The sequence below is a fragment of the Aspergillus brasiliensis genome, assembly GCF_001889945.1.
Source record: "Aspergillus brasiliensis CBS 101740 unplaced genomic scaffold ASPBRscaffold_9, whole genome shotgun sequence".
Classification (NCBI taxonomy): Eukaryota; Fungi; Ascomycota; class Eurotiomycetes; order Eurotiales; family Aspergillaceae; genus Aspergillus; species Aspergillus brasiliensis.
In genome coordinates, this window is record NW_027137450.1 from 633,629 (window position 1) to 650,719 (window position 17,091).

A 17,091-nucleotide genomic window follows, 5' to 3' on the forward strand; every position below is an offset into this window, starting at 1 on the left:
CAGGCTCTTCCCTGGAAGGAATCAATAGCATTGTCGCCCGTCAGTGTAACCCCCGACCGACTCACGGGGGTCACTTTCTTCGTTCCTTTTTCTCTGTCACCAACGATCCAATAATCGAGCCTCGTCCCCTCTTTGGCTTCCCTCCTTTGACTTCCAATGATACCTTAATTCTCAAAGGGATTAACATCCATTTTGGGGAACTGACAAGACTCCGCCATTGACCGGGCCTTGATCTGTTTCCCCTTTACCTTCCCCCCCTCCATCATCCCACGGCTGGTGTCTATCCTTGCCTGTTTTTACCAACGACATTTCTCTTGACCCTCCTTCTCTCCCGGCTTCCTTATACTTTCCCTCTCAGACGCTCGTTTACGAGATCTCACACCTCTGCATATCGGTTCTCATCATGAACTTCGGTTCGTTCAATCTCCCAACCACGAGATCGACCGGCGCTTCCTAGACTGTTGTCGCGGTAAGAGCATGTCTCTGCCGGGACCAAATGTCCGTATCAGCCTCGATTCCCGACACTTCGCTTGGCCTCACCTCCTCCGAGATCCAAATCCTGAGGCAACAACAACAGATAGCGCTGCAGGGCGGCCACGGTGCCAATGGTGTTTCCAGGGGCCGAGGGACCGGACGCACCAGCAACTCCAGTTCGCGCGCCGCCAGTGCCGCCAGCAGCCACGGTCGTTTAATTCTGGATCCTATGAGCCTACGGGCGCTTTCGCAACAGTTGGATGGCTTGCAGCAACAGATTCGCAATCGCCTTGATGATGTAGGTGCCGCGCCTTTTTTACCGTTCTCTGTATCCTGTGGGGGGTCTACTCTGCGGTTTCGTTGTCGTTGCTTCACCACTCTGCCTCTATTGCACCTCCCCTGGCGTTTGTACTGTTTAGTCTCGCTTCCTTTACTACCCCTCTCAATGATCGCCTATTATCGGGCACTAACGCACAGTAGCTGGAAGAGCAAATGCAGATTTCTATCCAAAGCAGTTACGATCGCGCCGGCAACGTCATTCGTAACGCTGACGCTGAGATTGCCCGTACCCGTTCCATTCTAGCCTCAATTGACGACTTGGAGAATGAGCTTGCGAAAATCGGACATATCAGAGAAATCGTGAAAGCGTACCGTGGCCGTATAGAAGGTCTCGATCAACGCCTGGATCAAGCCGCCCGCCGGAGACACTGAGATGCCAACCCTCGCGATGTGTTCCTGTCCACACTCTTAACACGCCTTATACTCCTGAACTTCATCCCTCAAATCCTCCTTCTCTACTCGGATTATCCTAGCACCATTACCTAGTCTTTCTGCCCCGGAGGCTCCTATATTCGACTTTCCGCTATCGGTTGACGACCCTACGATTGCTTATACGCCTCACCTTGCCCGTATACCCTTTACAGCGACCTCGGAGGTCGATGACGGTCATTGCAAAAGTAAAACTCATTTGCAAAATGACGGACGAGCAACACTATGCTCGACCGACGAACAAAAATGTGTTCATAAACCAGTTGTGTCCTCGCGGACCTTGTGTTATTATAACTGTGCCGCCCAACGCTTTTCCATGCTGATTCCGATTTTCATCGCAGAGGCAAGGATTTGCTTTTTGCTCTTTTTTCCCCTTCGTCTGTGTATTTGGAGAGGACTACTGTTTAAAGACCAGATACCGGCCTCACGGCTATTATTGGCTTCCAAAATTACCCTAATGTTTTCCAGGGTAGTAAGGTGTTGATAGCGTCGGTGTACCTCTGCGTTTTATCGTCTACTTGGAGCGCGACTCCCTCTCATCTCATGATTCACGTGTTTCACTCTACGAAGTTGATGACGCCGCTGTTCTTCTATCATGTTTCGATTCCCCGACGAGCATCTATCCTTTCTGTTTTGTTTTGACTGAGCGGAATTCATTTGAAATGATATCACCTGCATTTATATTCGTTTCGGAGAAACCTGTTGTTGGATGACAGCTGCCGAAAGCTACCTGTACCATGGCTCTGTCAATACCAGTTGACGGCCTAACCATCAGGCAGCCTCGAGCATGTATCCCTTTGTTCAGTCGCCGCCTGATAGGTCCAAAAGGATGCCCGGATGTGGAAGCCTCAGCGGCAAAGTGCTGTATGTAAATATATTGTCCTTCATTCGTTGGCTTTCTCAATGCACTTCTGCGCATAAATAGGTCTTGTTAATCACGGGCGAACATCTCATCCTGCGCCAAATTTTAGGGAACCTGCTGCATGTGATGCACGCCCTGTGCTCGTTCTCCTCCCGAGCTGCAGTGCCATACATGATTATAGCAAAGTACACGCAAGTTGGATTTCTGCGTAGAAGCCTCTTCGCCCTCGCCACGATCATACTGGTACAAATCTTTTCCGGTCCCGAAGGCTGCTGATGGGTCAACAGCCATGACCGAACAATCCATAAGTGTGGGCTACGCCGCATTCGCCGTAACTTGAGGGTAGGCGACTCTGACGATGCAGGGCAGATGTAAGTTGGATATCGGAAATTTGTGATATGTGGTCAAGCACCAGCCATTACTTCATCTTTTTGCTCCTTCTTGGGCATCTCTTTCCGACGCTCAGATAACTTCATGCTCCGCTTGTCCGTTTGAGGGAAGCGCTTTTCCGTCCCACACGTAGAACAGCAGACAACCAGAACATCCGCCCATGGCTTCTTGCGGCCGCGGCTGGCGTTTCTGATGACCTGCGTGCAGGTAACTCCAGGAATTAAAAATGTATCGCAGCGCTTGCAGAAAGACCTCTTGACGTCGATGGGTAGTCGGAGCTGCGACTTGAGAGAGACACCGCGCATTTGCGACATATAGACCCGAGATAGTTGAGGCAGTCGCTCCGTCGTCGATGGAGTAACCGGCTTAGTCGGCTCCGTCTCTAATGGCTTATCGGGCTTCACAATTTGCGGTACTATGCGCACTGTTCCTTGCATTTTGGTGGCATCCTCTGCTTCGTCGACTTGATCGTTTTGTTGACGGACGGATGGCTGCTGCGGGGGTGGTTTCCCTATTGATTGTAGAAAGATGGCAGCATTGTAGAGGTAATCAATTCTGGCGCGAATGTGGCTGTGCGCACCACCAGCAGAATCCTTCTTGCCCTTTGCTTTTGCTTTAACCATGATGGAAAGGCATGTAATCAGCCTGAAGTATTTGGAAAGAAATAAATTCACATGGAGGCGGCGGGGGAGTCTAAGCTTCAACGAGCAGCCGTCCGGCACTAACCCGATGCGGCAAGGAAGTTGGCCGCCGGTGACTAATGGACTCACCTCACGTGACTTGGATCTCGGAGGCTCAGCCGCTTCCATCCCTTCGCGCGTCGACACCCTTCTCTTCATCTCCATCGCCTTCCTTCGCGCTTCGACCTTTCCCATCCTCAATTCATCTCACAACAGTTACGAGGAAGATTTCGCATCGTCTTCGAACTAGATATTCGGCTTGCATAGCTTTTCACCCCCCGTTTCTATCTTGACGACATCTGCCCAGGCTCGATTTGCCTTGGGATAAGACGCGACAACAACAGAGTTTTCTCGAATAATTCCTTTATCAGCACCATCCATCACCATGTCTCACGAAGAGGATCTCATCGACTACTCCGACGAGGAGCTTCAGACCACTGACGCGGCGGCCACTACCGCTGCTCCCGCCTCTAACGGAGAGGCCAAGAAGGGCGACTTGACGGTTTCTGGCGGCCGTCCGGACAAGAAGGGTAGTTACGTCGGTATCCATTCGACCGGTTTCCGCGACTTTTTGCTCAAAGAAGAACTCCTACGTGCCATCACCGATTGCGGTTTCGAACATCCATCGGAGGGTTAGTCTATCACGTATTCTTTCCCAAAGCCTCCCTCCATTGCTCCATGTTCCAACGTCCGTCCATCTCCGCGGGGGAAATCCATAGTCGTTCTGGGGCGCCCAACTAGCCTCAGCTTGCGGGCGGCATGAGGATGTCTGTTTCCCGTCATATATAAGACGAGTCGCCCTGCGGCAGTAGTGCATCTACAGCCTTTGCTTGTTTGCTTCACTTTACTCTGGTGAATTACGGCAACACCATGCTCAGGGGATACCACAGATTGGTTTGTTCGTCTGCAGAGATTCTGGACGAATCGTGGTTTGCTTCCGAAGAATACGGGTCGGACGCTTTTCCACCGTTCTCTGAATTGCAGCCGTCCTCCTGCCGCCTGCGGAAAGAGCTCTGAACGAGACGTCTTACTGCAGCTGACACAATTTTCGACTGTGTGCAAGTTCATTTGACTTTTGTCGTTTGGTGGAAGAACATACGGGACTACAATGCATCCCTTCGGACTCAAAAAACCTCGGGGATGGACGGACGCTGCGACGCGAATTGCTTTTTCTCTTTCTCAAAAATCTTATGGGTCGAGTACAAGTCTAACATACGATTCCGCCTCACTACAGTCCAGCAAGTCTGCATTCCTACCGCTATCCTTAACGTCGATGTTCTCTGCCAGGCTAAGTCTGGTCTCGGAAAGACCGCGGTATTCGTTTTGACCACCCTGCACCAGCTGGAGCCGGTTCCTGGCGAGTGCTCTATCCTTGTTATGTGCCACACCCGCGAGTTGGCATACCAGATCAAGAACGAGTACGCTCGTTTCAGCAAGTACCTTCCTGATGTCAAGACCGCTGTCTTCTACGGAGGTACCCCTATTCAGAAGGATGTTGAGTTGCTGTCGAACAAGGAGTCCTACCCCAACATTGTTGTTGGTACTCCCGGTCGTCTGAACGCCTTGGTCCGCGACAAGAAGCTTTCTCTGCGCAACGTCAAGGCTTTCGTCCTCGATGAGTGTGATAAGATGCTCGACCAGATCGGTGAGTATATTCATATCAGGTTATTTTATGCTCTACTGATGATTCGTTATAGACATGCGCCGTGATGTCCAGGAGATCTTCCGTGCCACCCCTGCCGACAAGCAGGTCATGATGTTCAGTGCCACGCTTTCTCAGGATATCCGCCCCGTGTGCAAGAAGTTCATGAGGAACCCGCTCGAGGTCTACGTCGATGACGACACGAAGCTTACGCTGCATGGTCTGCAGCAATATTACATCAAGCTCAGCGAAGCGGAGAAGAACCGCAAGCTGAACGAGCTCCTGGATAGCCTGGAGTTCAACCAGGTTATTATCTTCGTCAAGAGCACCCTGCGTGCAAATGAGCTGGACAAGCTGTTGCGCGAGTGCAACTTCCCCAGTATTGCGGTGCACTCCGGTGTAAGCCAGGAGGAGCGGTAAGAGTCTCGTTGCACATGTACTTGGCTATGTACTAAACGTTTGGCAGTATCAAACGCTACAAGGAGTTCAAGGAATTCAACAAGCGTATCTGTGTCGCGACCGACGTGTTCGGACGTGGTATCGATATTGAGCGTATCAACCTTGCCATCAACTACGACTTGCCGGCTGATGCCGACTCTTACCTGCACCGTGTCGGTCGTGCGGGTCGTTTCGGTACCAAGGGTCTGTCGATTTCCTTCGTCAGCACCGAGGAGGACGAGAAGGTGCTCAAGGACATCGAGAAGCGTTTCGAGGTTGCCCTTCCGTAAGTACAGACTGGAAGTTTTTGATAATGTACCGCGAAGCTAATGAATACCAGTGAATACCCCGAGGGCGGCGTCGACTCGAGCACTTACATGGCCTAGATGGCAGGGCCTGTGCTCGCCGGAACAAGTATGTAGCAGGAGAAATTGAGTTGAATTTTATCGCAGGTTTTTCGTCTTCGGTTTCCATGTTTCCTTTGGCGTGATGGTTCGGTTGCTATTTAACATGTCGCTTTCTGGGGGGCACTGGTAGGGAAGGGAACATCTGGAGGATAAAAAGCATACTAAATGATAAGGATAATAACTAGATGCCTGGGATGTGTCTTGGGCCAGTGCCTCTTAGCATGACAGTGTATTATCAAATGTTGCGATTATTTGGATTAGGATAATGGCTGCTATTGCTGCTACAGTTTCAGCTTGCCCGACTTAGATGTAAGCCCAGCAGCACCGTTTAGAATTTCACATGGTGCATAGCAGCAGGAGACTGACTACCTCTCGATATCACCACCAAACACTGGAAAATCAGTAAATGCCTCTTGCAACATAGACCGACACCCGAAACCCACCCACTATCGATAAGCCATCCATCCATCCCCATCGCACTCACCGACCAAAGCTATCCCACCCCAAACCTATGACGCAACCAGTCAACGCAGCCCTCCCCGCTACTTACCACCACCGAGTTCTATCCCCACATAAGCCAGCCAAAACCCTCCCCCTCAGTCCCTACTCACATACATAACTCACAACTCACTCAATATCTCCTCCACCAGCACCCTCATTACCCCCGTCTCCCAACCAGAGTCTAAGAAAAAGAAAGAAAAAAGAGAAAGAAAGATGACCCCCCGCTGCTTCATAATCCGCCACGGCGAAACCTCCTGGTCCCTGAACGGCCGGCACACCGGCAGCACGGACCTGGCGCTGACCGAAAACGGTGAGAAACGTATAAAAGCCACGGGAAAGGCTCTAGTCGGAAATGATAGGTTGATTGTGCCGAGGAAGTTGGTGCATGTGTATGTCGCTCCCCACCTCTTCTACCAAACCTTGTCCTGTCTCTGGGGTTGCGTGTGAGATGCTAATGGGGGTTGGTGATCATGTAGGTATGTATCGCCGCGCGCACGAGCCCAACGCACGCTTGAACTTCTCGAACTCGGCTGCAGGGAGAGATTCCCCTGGCATGAGGCGCGGAAGTCCGAGGATGAGGAGCCGATACGTACAGAGGCGAAGGTCGAGGTTACGGAGGCTGTGAGGGAGTGGGATTATGGGGAGTATGAGGGGTTGACTAGTAAGCAAATACGGGAGATCAGGAAGGAGAAGGGGCAGGGGGAGTGGGATATTTGGAGGGATGGGTGTCCTGGGGGAGAGTATGTTATTCCATCATTTCCTTCCATTCCTTGTTCGTTTATTGATTGAGATGGGGTGGTTGTCGGTATGTGGTTTGTATTGGATAGCTAAGCTAACGATGTTTCATGGTGCATCTAGATCCCCCCAAGACGTGATCAAGCGTCTAGATGCGGTGATTGCCGAGATCAGGGAAAAGTTTCACAAGCCCTGTTTCGACGGCGACTCTCCTTCCTCAAACAAGGGCGATGTTCTCGTCGTGGCACATGGACATATCCTGCGTGCGTTTGCAATGCGGTGGACGGGGAAGCCGTTGACGGAGACGGCGCTGATCTTGGAAGCGGGTGGTGTGGGCACGCTGAGGTGAGTATTTACTGTTCTGCGTATCTCTGCCCATATTGCTTGCTGACTGACCCTCCACGCCAGCTACGAGCACCACAACATCGACGAACCGGCAATCATTCTAGGTGGAGGATTCGTAGTCGACAGCTGAAGTTGACTGACTGCTCGTAGAAGATCTTCACAATCAGCACATAGAACAAGAGCCAATGGATCAGTCCACATAGAGAATAAACACTCACTTTACCCATACCCTTGTACCGATTCATAACTCATTCAGCAGGAACCCCAAGAGTTTTGTCACTAAGCCCCCAAAACGTCATCCGGAGGTAAAAGATGACTCAACCCTCCCTCTTCACCTCATCACCACTATTCCCCTTTACCCCCTCCTCTCCCAGAACCTTCGCAGACCCCATAAACAGCGCGCCAACATACCCGCCCAAGAAGCGCATGTCCTCTGCCTGCACGGCCGTCATCCTTAGCAGATTCTCCGTGTCCCGGAGATTAGCATTCAGCTGCGCCAGCTGATTATGCAAATTCGCGTATTGGCGCGTCTTGGCCATCGACATGGAGGAGCTGCCCATGGAGGAGGAAGGGCCGGCGGTCGTAGAGGCGGGGAGGATGGAGTGTCGGGGGAGAGATTGGGAGTGGCTGTACTGGTGGGAGGGGGGCATTTTTTGCTTGTTTATTGCTTGGTTGTATTATATAAATTGGTTCCTTGAGTTGTATTTTGTGAATAAGCGAAATGAAGTGTAGGTGTGTAGATGGTGGTGTGGAAGTAAGTTAATGTGAGAAGCTGCAGATTCGAGGGGATTTGTTTACCCCCGCGAGAGTGTAGGTCACGTGCATGTACCTCTGGCAACAATCACCGCTGCCATGGTATACCATCAGACATCAACTCTTTATCCATACACTATAGTCATACTGTTACTGTAATAAGATTATCCGATTAAGTCTCGTTTATTGTCAACATGTTCTAATCAATGGAGCAGTTGCCGCGCCGACAGTTCCCGACGCAGTTCCTCTCACTAACACCCAGTAGGAACATGAACCCAGCCAAATCAAATCAATCAATCAATCAACCGAATAAATCAACCCCTTGCTCTTTTTATGCGCCAGAAACCGGACCATGAATGAGAAAGATGACAGGGTGGTGGGATGTTCGCGCCATAGCCCATACAGAACAGCACAGAACAGCTATGGAAGGAGACGGTCAAGGAAATCAAGTCAAAGGAGGGCATGCGTGTCAAAACAAAGCAGCGGAGATGGTAGGGAATAGACAAGAGGACGATGCGCCGAGCTAGGTAGTGTACAACACTGGGTCTTGTAGAAACAAGGCATGTATGGTGTGCGTCTGGCAATGAACGTCGGTGGTATAGCTGTAGAAAGTCAAAAGGTAAAAAAAACGTATTTATCTGGTGGAGCTTCATGCTCATGCTCATTAAAGTTCGAGAATGCCGTGCAACTTGAGAGGGAAAAAGAAAAAGAAGAGATAATCAAAGTCAAGGCAAATCACCACATGCAACAATCATGCATGTTACGCACGCACGCGCCCGCCCGACCACTCCGTAGTGGAAATCATCAAACGAGAAAGTGGGAAAGTGAAAGCCCCTATGTCCCTTGGTGTATATGTAAGAAAGCCGCAAACAGACAAATGACATGGAGTCTGTGCCCACCCTCCTTGCCAAAGCATCTCATTAAAAGTATAATCTTTATAAGAAGCAAAAAGCAATGCGGGAAAGGGTGTTCCAAAGGCATGGAATACACCCTCTCTCGACTCGGAAAACAAGGGGGGAAAGATGGAGACGTCAACGAAACCAGTCGTGTCCATAGCAGTCAGGGCCAAGGCATGTGCTCAGCGACTTCGGGAGAGAGGCGAAGGAAGGACGGGCTTCGCGACTCAATGAACGGGCGCTGCAGCTGGCTGCGCGCCGAGGCTGATCTGGCTGCTATGGGCAGAGGTCTCGGAATCGAGGTTGGCACTAGCCCCGCTGTCACCACTCTCCGCGCTGGCGCTCGCACTTCCTGTCAGACTTCTATGCTTGGGAGTGCCCTTGGCGGGATACGGTTTGCTCACCCCAATTTGTTGTTCAACCTGCTGCGGACCTACCGCATTGCCATGTCCGGGAGGATGGCGAGGGACTGGCGCTCGCATGTGTCCCGGAGGCGACGGGTGGCCGCCGTTCGGGGGCCCATGAGGTGGGCCAAAGTTCTGGTCTTGGGCAGTCGCTGGGCGGCCCATTCGCGGACCAGGAGGACCACCAAAAGGAGCTGCAGGAGAATTGCTGTTCCTCCTGCTTTGCGGGTACGGATGAGGAGGGTAGTCACCCATTCGGCTGGTAGTCATCGAGTTGGTCCGAGAACCCGCAGCCATCTGGTTTCGGTCAACCGACCCGTACCGGTTCGACGAGTAAGCCATCATGGGGTTATCAAGGAGAGAGTCATGGAGACCAGGGATTTCCTGCATGATACGGTCACTGGCGCGCTTTCTGTTTCCTCCGAAGTAGCGGCTGAACGTCCCAGTTCTACCACCACCGCCACCGCCACCGGGGCCAGTGCTCGAAAGGAGTTCGGGATTTTTGCGAATCTGACTAGCACTGGGGACCCTCTTTGTCCTCTTTGATGTGATACTCAGCATATCAACGTTGTCGGGGTCGATCTGGGGGACCAAGCTAGTGTCCATGGGATCAAAGTAGTCGTCTTCGTCTTCCTCATCGAAAGCAGCCGCCTTGGAAGGCGGAGGTCTGCGGGGACCACGACGCATCTGCATCTCTTGCTCTCGAAGCTGCAACTCCCGCTGGCGGATGGCCAGCTCGCGTTCTCTCAAAGCCATTCCAGATGGTCCGGGGCCTGGCGGAACGTCTGGATAACCATTGGCACCATTTGCAGGCATACCCGGATCGCCGGCATCATCATAAACAACCAGATGACTAAACTCCTCCAGGCCTTCCAAAGACGGTTCACGAGGCATCCTAGGTCCGCCAGCCGGGGGCTGAGCACTTGGTGGTCGCGACATTCCAGGCATCATAGGTCCACGCCTCGGTGGGGGCATCATCATGGCTGAACTCGACCTTCCGGGGGGCGGGCGCATAGGACCATTTCTGGGGGGAGGAACCGAAGAGACTCGGGGCGGAGGCTGAGCGAGGGCTGGAGGCGGAGAATCACGAGGTTTGCTCAGATTAGTGGCATTGAGATGATGCAGCATTGCATAGAGGGTCTCGATGCGTGGGAGTTTGACATTGGACTCCGTTGCCAATTTGATGGGAGAACCAAGATACGTCTCGATCTCCATGGGACGCCGAGCCTGGAAATCCTGGTACATAGTGTTTGGTGTCTGGATGGTCGTCATCTTCTCCATAGTCTTCTGGTTGAAGTCGCTGGGAAAAGAACATCCGTGTGCTTTCGCCAAGTCGATGAGTTCGTCGATCACATCCGATATCAGCTGACGCACGCCAACCTTTTCTAATAGTTGCTGTACATTTCCAGAATCAAACATCACGCTCGCGGGGTAGAAGGCGATGGGACTAGAAAAGCAGTGGTTAGAAAACGCTCGACCTCCTCATAGAAAGTAGAAGGATAAATTTACCCTATAATGCGTTCAAACTGTTCTTGTCTGATATTCTTCGATACTTTGCAATCCACCTGGCCTGAACCCAGAGTCATCGCTAGCGCCGCAGCCATATCGGTCTGGATGGAGGAGGGAACGTTCGAGTTCTGATTCGTGGCACCGACCCATATTTCCGATGAGTTCAGGTGCTCAAACTCGCTGGCTCCAATCTGTGTGATTTCGACGCCTGAGACAAGCGAAAGGACGACGTTTGTCGGGAACCGTTGTTCCAGATGCGATTCGACACCGAGGGTATTGGTTGTGTTGACCAAAATGCAGGTATGCTGGGGGGTCACAACGGACTCTATTACGGCGGCCAAGTCATAGACATCGGGCAGAGCCTTGACGCAGAGGATTACATAGTCGTATGCGTTCTCTCGTGATGCTGCTTCTTCGGGCGTCCGAACAACTATCGCATGATTCTAATCAGCACACGAGCGATAACCCGTGACAAAGGGGACAGAACTCACCATGACGTGGCTTAAACCGTTCGTTTCCAAACGCTTTCGACCTAGATCACGCCCCGTCAGAACCTCGCCATGCTATAAGAGATGATCGACCAGCCATACTTGAAAGACACGCCGTATTGAGAGACTGCCTCGTAGCCCGATTTCCAGACCAGTGTCACGTCGCAGGAGGTTGTCGCCTGGAGCCTCCAGGAAAGGAACGCCGAGATGGCATTACTGCCCACTAAACAGACCCGCGTTAGCAGACGACTCATGACGGAGTCTGGATCTCAACGTAGTCAGGTAGTCTCTTGGATGGCAGCGACCGAGTGGACCAGCAAATTCATCCAGGGAAAAGGATTATCGGGAAATAACGACAGATGGTGTGTTTCCTGGGCAGCAGCTGAGCACTAACCTGACAGAATGCGCAAGCGCGGCGGAGGAGCCATAATAGTCGATCAAAATGGGAAAGAAGCGTTCCGATCAGCCAGTACGCGGTGGTTGTGGAAAAAAGCAATGGGATCCGTTAGACTGGAATTAGGTATCTCCTGAACCACAACTAGAGGCGCGATTGACGCTGCCTAACCACGGAACGAAGGGACGCAATCCGACGACGACTGAAGCCAGGGTTAAATGTCGAGATCGATCTAATAAAGGACACACGCGAAAGGCGCCAAGGACGACGATAACGAAAGTAAGGGGAATCACAAAAGGAAGAGTTGACAGTAGAAAGGGAGATCAAATAAAGACAAACGAAAGGAGGTGTGGTTCAACCGTAGGAAGGGAGTGGAAAGGAAGTAAGAGAGAAAGAGAGGCGAGGGAGGAGGGAGAGAGGGAGGAGGAGGAAGAGGAGGGGGTGTGGTGGTAAGGTGAAAGGGGAAGAGGAGGAGGAGGAGTAGCAAGTCAGTAGGGACGAGAGAGCGAAGGTAGCGAAAGAGAGAGGGAGAGAGAGGATGGGATGGGATGGCAGATGGCAGATGGCGGATGGTTGGAGTAAGAAGCAAGATGAAAGATGGTCAGCTTTGGGCGGAAAGGCAGCCCGAATGGGTGAGTTATGGAGCCGTGCGTATCTTTTTCTGTAATTTTTTTTTAGCTTTCACGGTTTATCTTAATTTTTCTTTTTTTTTTCTCTGTCTTTTTTTTTTTATTTTTTCTATTTTTCTCTGTTGGTCTTCCAAAGTCCCTAACGGCCGTGGATCCTCCGCCAGGGCTCGATCCGGAAACGGAGGCAGGAAAAAGAGGCGGACTGAGCGACAACTGTCAACGGAGAGGGGAACCCGGATTTTGCATGCGAAAGCAGAAAGTCTGACGGATGGTCCGAGAGGAATGTCCCAAGAAAACCAAGTCCCTCCAAAACGGGTTGCAATTAGGGACGCAGAGGGAGGGAGAGTGTGGGAGGGAAAGATTGCGCGACCAAAAAAAGCCCCAATAATCTCGATGGTCTTAATCGGCCACTGGGGGAGGGATACTAAGTGTGAACTAACCAACTAACGATCGGAAAGAAGAAGACCGTGTGCAATGGAATATGACTAGGATAGGTAGGATTATAATTAGTATGATCCGGAATTATGTATGGAATTTTGATTATTAGAACTGTGTACTATTATAATAAGATGATTGTCCCCCTCATCAAGCCAGCCATCGGCGGGATCATTCGTACCAGACATGATAGTAATAACCACAATGACAATAATAATAATAATAATAGTAAACAACAAAAATAAAACTACTAGATACTGCTACTAGCGATAGATGAATTGAATAAATCATGAATCGGGAGAGGGGATTTTTCGCGAGGTACCTACGACAGTACCTACATTTGGTTGGAAACTTGCTGTACCTGGGTTAATTTGTACACACTTGGTCTAAGCCGTTCCGAGTATCGTCCACGCTTACCAGGAGATGTTACCGCGCCAGGTTGAAACCGGTTTTTCTTGTTGGTTACTCTTTCCTTCCCAGCTTATTCCACAGTAATAATCCCATGATAATGATCATCTCCATTTTCATCCATGCTGGAGAAGGACATTATTGAAATTAATCTCGTCTACGTCTATTCATCTAATAACCTACCGACTTACTTACGTATCTGAAGAATCATGAAAGATGTCTGGCTTCCCCTATCTGACATTATCCCCATTAGGAGAGACTCACAATTTGACGTCTCTGATATAGAGCGACAAAAATGCTGCTGCTGCTGCTGCACCCCCTGAAAAAAAGAAACAAGTCCATAGATAGCGAGAGTCCACTCGCCGATAACAGACACAATTGCATTGGTTTGGAATAGTGCCTCCCACACTACCACTACCACTACCAAGCAACTACTCAAAAACCTAGTCTCCGTTTAACCAGCAGACAGGCAGTCAGTCAAGACACATACAAAAGAAGAGAATGACCACGACGATGATGACGACGAGACAAATCGACCACCAGAACGACCGAACTAAAAAGATCCTGATTATGTGGATGGGATTGATGAGACACGACAGCACCAACCCACTTGGTTCTGGTCGAGCCAACCCATGATGCAGCCAAGACCCAATCGGCCACCGCTGCACATCCTCCCGTCACCAAACTCCACCCGAAACCCACTTCGTCTGTGGTCGAGGTCAGGCCGGGATTCGCCCGCTGCAATCGGACTCGGACAGATTGGTCAGTTTTACCCTCAAGATGCTGCAACCGATATGGAGCTGGGAGCGCACCACCGTACGAATCAGCGGGTACTTTCCGGGACCTGGTCGCAGACCTTCTCCTCTACTACGGACTTACTTTCAAGTCTCAGCTCCAGCACTAAGCTGAATCTAGTAACTAGCTAGAAACAAGGTCAAACAGGGGAAGAGATCAAATCAATGTCCATTCGATTTGAGTTGTCCGAAAGAATTTTCCATCGTGTTCTTCGAAAAGTTCTTGGGATCCGCCGTGTCTTTCCTTACCACCCCCAATCTCCAATGGAAAGAAAACGTTAGAGAATAGATACTACTAGTTAGTACTAAAAACTGATCTGGTGATCATTGGCAAATCAACCAGCCGCAGAGATAAACACGGAGTATGTATGTATGCATGCCCGTATGTCAGTTACTGTGTGCTGTAACTAATTAAAGTGGTTACTAAGCGACTACTTCCTCTCTCTAACCCCCTCTTGTATGGTCATGGCCATGACCAGCCATTACGGATACTCAAGCTTGATCTCAACAAGCAGCGTTACCCTTCTCCAGGAACCCCAGGATAATGATCAAGCCAAGAGCTACGGAGTACTCCTTCTAATTCACACATACCACCCGCCTTCCCCTACAACCATAACATCTTTTCTATTTTCTTTTTCTCTTCCCAATAATCTACAGAGCATAGATTGATACTAACACCCCCAACCTCCCCAACTCGGCAATCCAGCCCATCGATCAACTTACTTCAAACCCACTGTAAGAAGCAAGTGACATGCAATCGATGCATTGCGTCCCTTCTCTCGGATTCTCGGATGTTAGTTAGTTAGTGCGCGCCTGGGGAATTCCGCCTTGGGAACAAACAAATTCGGGAAGGAGGGAGGGGAGGGGGGCGGTGTTGACTGTCCAACCCGACATGCCACAACCTTTTATGCGAAGTAGGGATCGACGCCCTTTCCCATACCAGTTGTAACTAACTACCTGTTTGCGGAGGGATGTCATGAATGCATTGAAATTGAATCATGAGGGTGGCTGCCTTGCAATTAATTACTACATTACTAACAAACAATAACTAATTAACCACTTACTCATGTAGTTAGTAATTAATTAAGTATGCTGCTTACGGAGTATGTATATACTTAGAGTATCCTAAAACTCAGATGGATATGGTTCTCTCCGCTTTCTGCATGTTTCTAACTCAGTAAGTAGTTATGAGTTGAACACCTCGCCACATACGCGCACACACACACTGATGTCAATCTCGCCTTTCTGGAGAAACGAAAGTAAGGTAACATACGTACTGAAAGCGAGCAGCTTAGATTCGGCTTACTAATAAAGTTCCAGATATGCTTATGTGAGTTCCAGAATATCCCGGCTTTGGTTTGGGGAGGGGTTCCAAACTAATTATCTAGTAATCTCCTGAGTGTAAAACCTGAAACCTTCGACTCGGTCCAGTGTGGCTTGTTGGAAGTTTGATATTAATTGGATGGTGACAGAGGATCAAATCATCAAATATTGATATGAGTAATAAATATGATCAGAAGAGTCATAATCAATGGCAATGTGATGAGGCTGAGAAATTTGATCACACATCAAATTAGATACACCTTATGAATCATTGATTATTGAGGATAACTAGGGAGTGTATATCTACTTTTTTTGTTTTTTTTTTTGTTTTTTTGTTTTTCTTTTGCGATGTGGATATGGGTGTGGATTCTCTCACCCTCCCTCCCCCCGGCATGAGACATAGTTAGAATGCTAGTAGCTAGTAGCGATATTGAAATCTGTTACGGGATTACTAGTAGAATTGGTTGTGTTTAATTGATTTGATCAGTTTGAGTAGAGAGACATAGAGAAAAATATGGGTAGTTGATTTCAATCTCATGATGAGCCTAGGATGCAGGCTAGATACTTAGTTAGTTACTGACTGTATTTCCTTGCGAAGTCTTGTAAAAAATCCCACCTGGTCCAGGCCTTTCTAGGGGTGATGCACCGGATTGTCCAAAACAGTCAGTCTAGCCGGCATCTAACTAGCTTCTGCTAGTTAGCTGGGGGCACTTGGGACACGCCTAGGACGAATCACATTGTTCAATTATTAGCTGCTGTTACTATCTATGGTACCGTCTGGTGGGTCGGGTACTTATCAAATCTTACCGAAACAGGGCAAATTTTCTTTTTTTCGTTTTCCTTTTTCCTCCCCTGGAAATCATCGATGAATGGGTGGTCGCGTGGATTTAGCTTTCGGTTTCTGCTCGCGCGGGTAAGAGAAATCCTCCTGGCATGAGGGTTTTTGAATAGAATTTTCAGTAATTCTTCCAGTAGTACTCCGTACTACTGAATCTGATTGCTTCTTGCTTCAGAACTTTGATTGTTCACGGTTGAGACAGTGCATTTTCTTCAGTCTGCTGAGCTTAGAGTTTTTGGCAGACGATGATTGGTATGCATTCAGCAGGAGGCATCGACTCTTTAGGAATTTGATCTTCGGGGCCTAGATCTCCCCGTTGCTGGATCATGCGTGCAATCCGCCAACCAACAACGTTCTTGTCGCGGTTTCTGCAGGATCTTTGAGTATGTTCGACTCAGACTTTCTTCGTAGTACATACCACAACTGTCCGTCGAGATCGATCAGAGATGGCGGTTGCGCGGGTGCTCACAGACCGAACCCGCTGGCTGCAAGCATCTTACTATCCCAGCAGATTCGATCCAAAAGTGTCTTACCCGTGGTCTTACCCCGCTATTGTCCAGGTTCATTCGAGTCACCTTGGCAGTCTAAAATCTTTCAGCGTTGTGGTAAGACATTTTGAGGTTTTATTGTTATTGCAACTACTGCAGTGTCGACTCCGTAGGATTTTCATATAATTCCTGTGACCCAGGAGAATCTGACAGGGATTCTGTACGCTATTGCATATGTCAGTTCTATACGGATGGCTTCATTCTCAAAGTACGAAGTACGAAGTACAATGCAAGATCCAAAGGGTCCAGAGAAGAAACATCTATGGGCCTACCCGCGACAAATGTAACCATGTAAGTAGCCACAGCCCCCCTCATCTTGCGAATTTGACCGGAAACAGCCACCGCGGCATTCCCGAGGCTGTACGCGGGGTCAGTTTCATTCAACCTTGCATCTGTGATCTTGGCTCAGTGGCTGAGATCGAGCCAGGCG

The 17,091-nt window shown here is 49.8% G+C and overlaps 6 protein-coding genes across 6 annotated transcripts; 3 read left to right on the forward strand and 3 right to left on the reverse strand.

Annotated features, from left to right (window-relative positions):
• Positions 1-496: 496 nt before the first annotated feature.
• On the forward strand, positions 497-1,185 carry ASPBRDRAFT_197680 (uncharacterized protein; the record flags this gene model as incomplete). The annotated part of the gene is made up of 2 exons (XM_067621127.1): positions 497-772; positions 955-1,185. 2 exons carry the CDS (start codon positions 497-499, stop codon positions 1,183-1,185), a joined length of 507 nt encoding a protein of 168 aa, XP_067477221.1.
• A 1,323-nt stretch (positions 1,186-2,508) lies between these two features.
• On the reverse strand, positions 2,509-3,117 carry ASPBRDRAFT_197681 (ribonuclease P Rpr2/Rpp21/SNM1 subunit; the record flags this gene model as incomplete). The annotated part of the gene is made up of 1 exon (XM_067621128.1): positions 2,509-3,117. The coding sequence occupies one exon, from the start codon at positions 3,115-3,117 to the stop codon at positions 2,509-2,511; it is 609 nt and encodes a 202-aa protein (XP_067477222.1).
• A 442-nt stretch (positions 3,118-3,559) lies between these two features.
• Positions 3,560-5,640, forward strand: ASPBRDRAFT_129965 (ATP-dependent RNA helicase SUB2; the record flags this gene model as incomplete). Its single annotated transcript, XM_067618182.1, has 5 exons — positions 3,560-3,806; positions 4,409-4,819; positions 4,872-5,232; positions 5,283-5,540; positions 5,595-5,640. The coding sequence occupies 5 exons, from the start codon at positions 3,560-3,562 to the stop codon at positions 5,638-5,640; spliced, it is 1,323 nt and encodes a 440-aa protein (XP_067477223.1).
• A 735-nt stretch (positions 5,641-6,375) lies between these two features.
• Positions 6,376-7,372, forward strand: ASPBRDRAFT_130167 (histidine phosphatase family protein; the record flags this gene model as incomplete). The annotated part of the gene is made up of 4 exons (XM_067618207.1): positions 6,376-6,551; positions 6,639-6,902; positions 7,021-7,242; positions 7,306-7,372. The coding sequence occupies 4 exons, from the start codon at positions 6,376-6,378 to the stop codon at positions 7,370-7,372; spliced, it is 729 nt and encodes a 242-aa protein (XP_067477224.1).
• ASPBRDRAFT_647885 (DASH complex subunit HSK3 family protein) lies at positions 7,249-8,018 on the reverse strand. Its single transcript, XM_067628493.1, has 2 exons — positions 7,461-8,018; positions 7,249-7,382 (listed from the first exon to the last, which is right to left on the reverse strand). The coding sequence occupies exon 1, from the start codon at positions 7,890-7,892 to the stop codon at positions 7,560-7,562; it is 333 nt and encodes a 110-aa protein (XP_067477225.1). The 5' UTR covers positions 7,893-8,018; the 3' UTR covers positions 7,249-7,382; positions 7,461-7,559.
• Positions 8,019-9,118: 1,100 nt separating this feature from the next.
• ASPBRDRAFT_56730 (ketopantoate reductase family protein) lies at positions 9,119-11,720 on the reverse strand (the record flags this gene model as incomplete). The annotated part of the gene is made up of 5 exons (XM_067627613.1): positions 9,119-10,742; positions 10,805-11,234; positions 11,296-11,336; positions 11,395-11,515; positions 11,687-11,720. 5 exons carry the CDS (start codon positions 11,718-11,720, stop codon positions 9,119-9,121), a joined length of 2,250 nt encoding a protein of 749 aa, XP_067477226.1.
• Between the last annotated feature and the right edge of the window lie 5,371 nt (positions 11,721-17,091).

Bases quoted from the DNA above. Each gene is read 5' to 3' on its own strand.
- ASPBRDRAFT_647885 (XM_067628493.1), bottom strand. From the start codon at position 7,892: ATGCCCCCCTCCCACCAGTACAGCCACTCCCAATCTCTCCCCCGACAC.